At 58.0% G+C, this 736-nt stretch overlaps 1 protein-coding gene across 1 annotated transcript; it reads left to right on the top strand.

Moving 5' to 3' along the window:
* Positions 1-4: 4 nt before the first annotated feature.
* On the top strand, positions 5-508 carry LOC104489551 (peptidyl-prolyl cis-trans isomerase B-like; the record flags this gene model as incomplete). The annotated part of the gene is made up of 2 exons (XM_010131723.1): positions 5-163; positions 312-508. Coding segments are annotated over 2 exons (356 nt in total), but the record flags the coding sequence as incomplete, so codon positions are not given.
* Between the last annotated feature and the right edge of the window lie 228 nt (positions 509-736).

Here is a 736-nt window from a genome sequence, read left to right as displayed (position 1 = left end):
CTCCCCTGACAAGAACTTCAAGCTGAAGCACTACGGCTCTGGCTGGGTGAGCATGGCCAATGCCGGCAAGGACACCAACAGCTCCCAGTTCTTCATCACCACAGTGAAGACACCGTGGCTGCATGGCAAGCACCTGGTGTTCAGCAAAGTACTGGAGGGCATGGTAAGGGGTGACCTGTTCCCAGCAGGAGAGCAGGACCGGGTCAATGCTGGCCCGGGGGCTGTGGAGAATAGGTTGGGAGGTGCCATCTGGGATGGGACTCCTGCCAATGCCTGGCACTGCACTGCTCTCAGGCTGCTGTATTCCCCAGGGTGTCGTGAGGAAGGTGAGGAGCACCAAAACAGACAGCCGGGACAAGCCGCTAAAGGATGTGGTCATTGCCGACTGCGGTACTAATGAGGGGGAGAAGCCGTTTGCCATTGCCAAGGAGAGACGGCCTCCTCCTGGTTCAGCGACACGGTGCAGGGACCTGCCCGCAAAGGACTGCGGGCCTGGAGTTGCCTTGGGGTGGGTGAGCAGCCGCAGAGCCACTGTGCCCAGTGTCCCTGTCACCTGCCCGGTGGCAGGATGGGGCACTGGCTCCTGTTCCCATCACTTTTATAAGAAGCGCATGAACCAATAAATGAGACCAATGTGTTTTTTAAAGAGTTGACTCTCTCCTGCTCTCCAAGGGGTGCCAATCCCCCAACTTTCCAACTCCCTTGCATCATGTTTGATCCAGCTGACGGCAGTGCC

This window comes from Buceros rhinoceros, unplaced genomic scaffold, assembly GCF_000710305.1.
Source record: "Buceros rhinoceros silvestris isolate BGI_N320 unplaced genomic scaffold, ASM71030v1 scaffold17452, whole genome shotgun sequence".
Taxonomy (NCBI): Eukaryota; Metazoa; Chordata; class Aves; order Bucerotiformes; family Bucerotidae; genus Buceros; species Buceros rhinoceros.
Note: the sequence above shows the minus strand (reverse complement) of the source record. Positions and strands in the feature narration are given on the sequence as shown.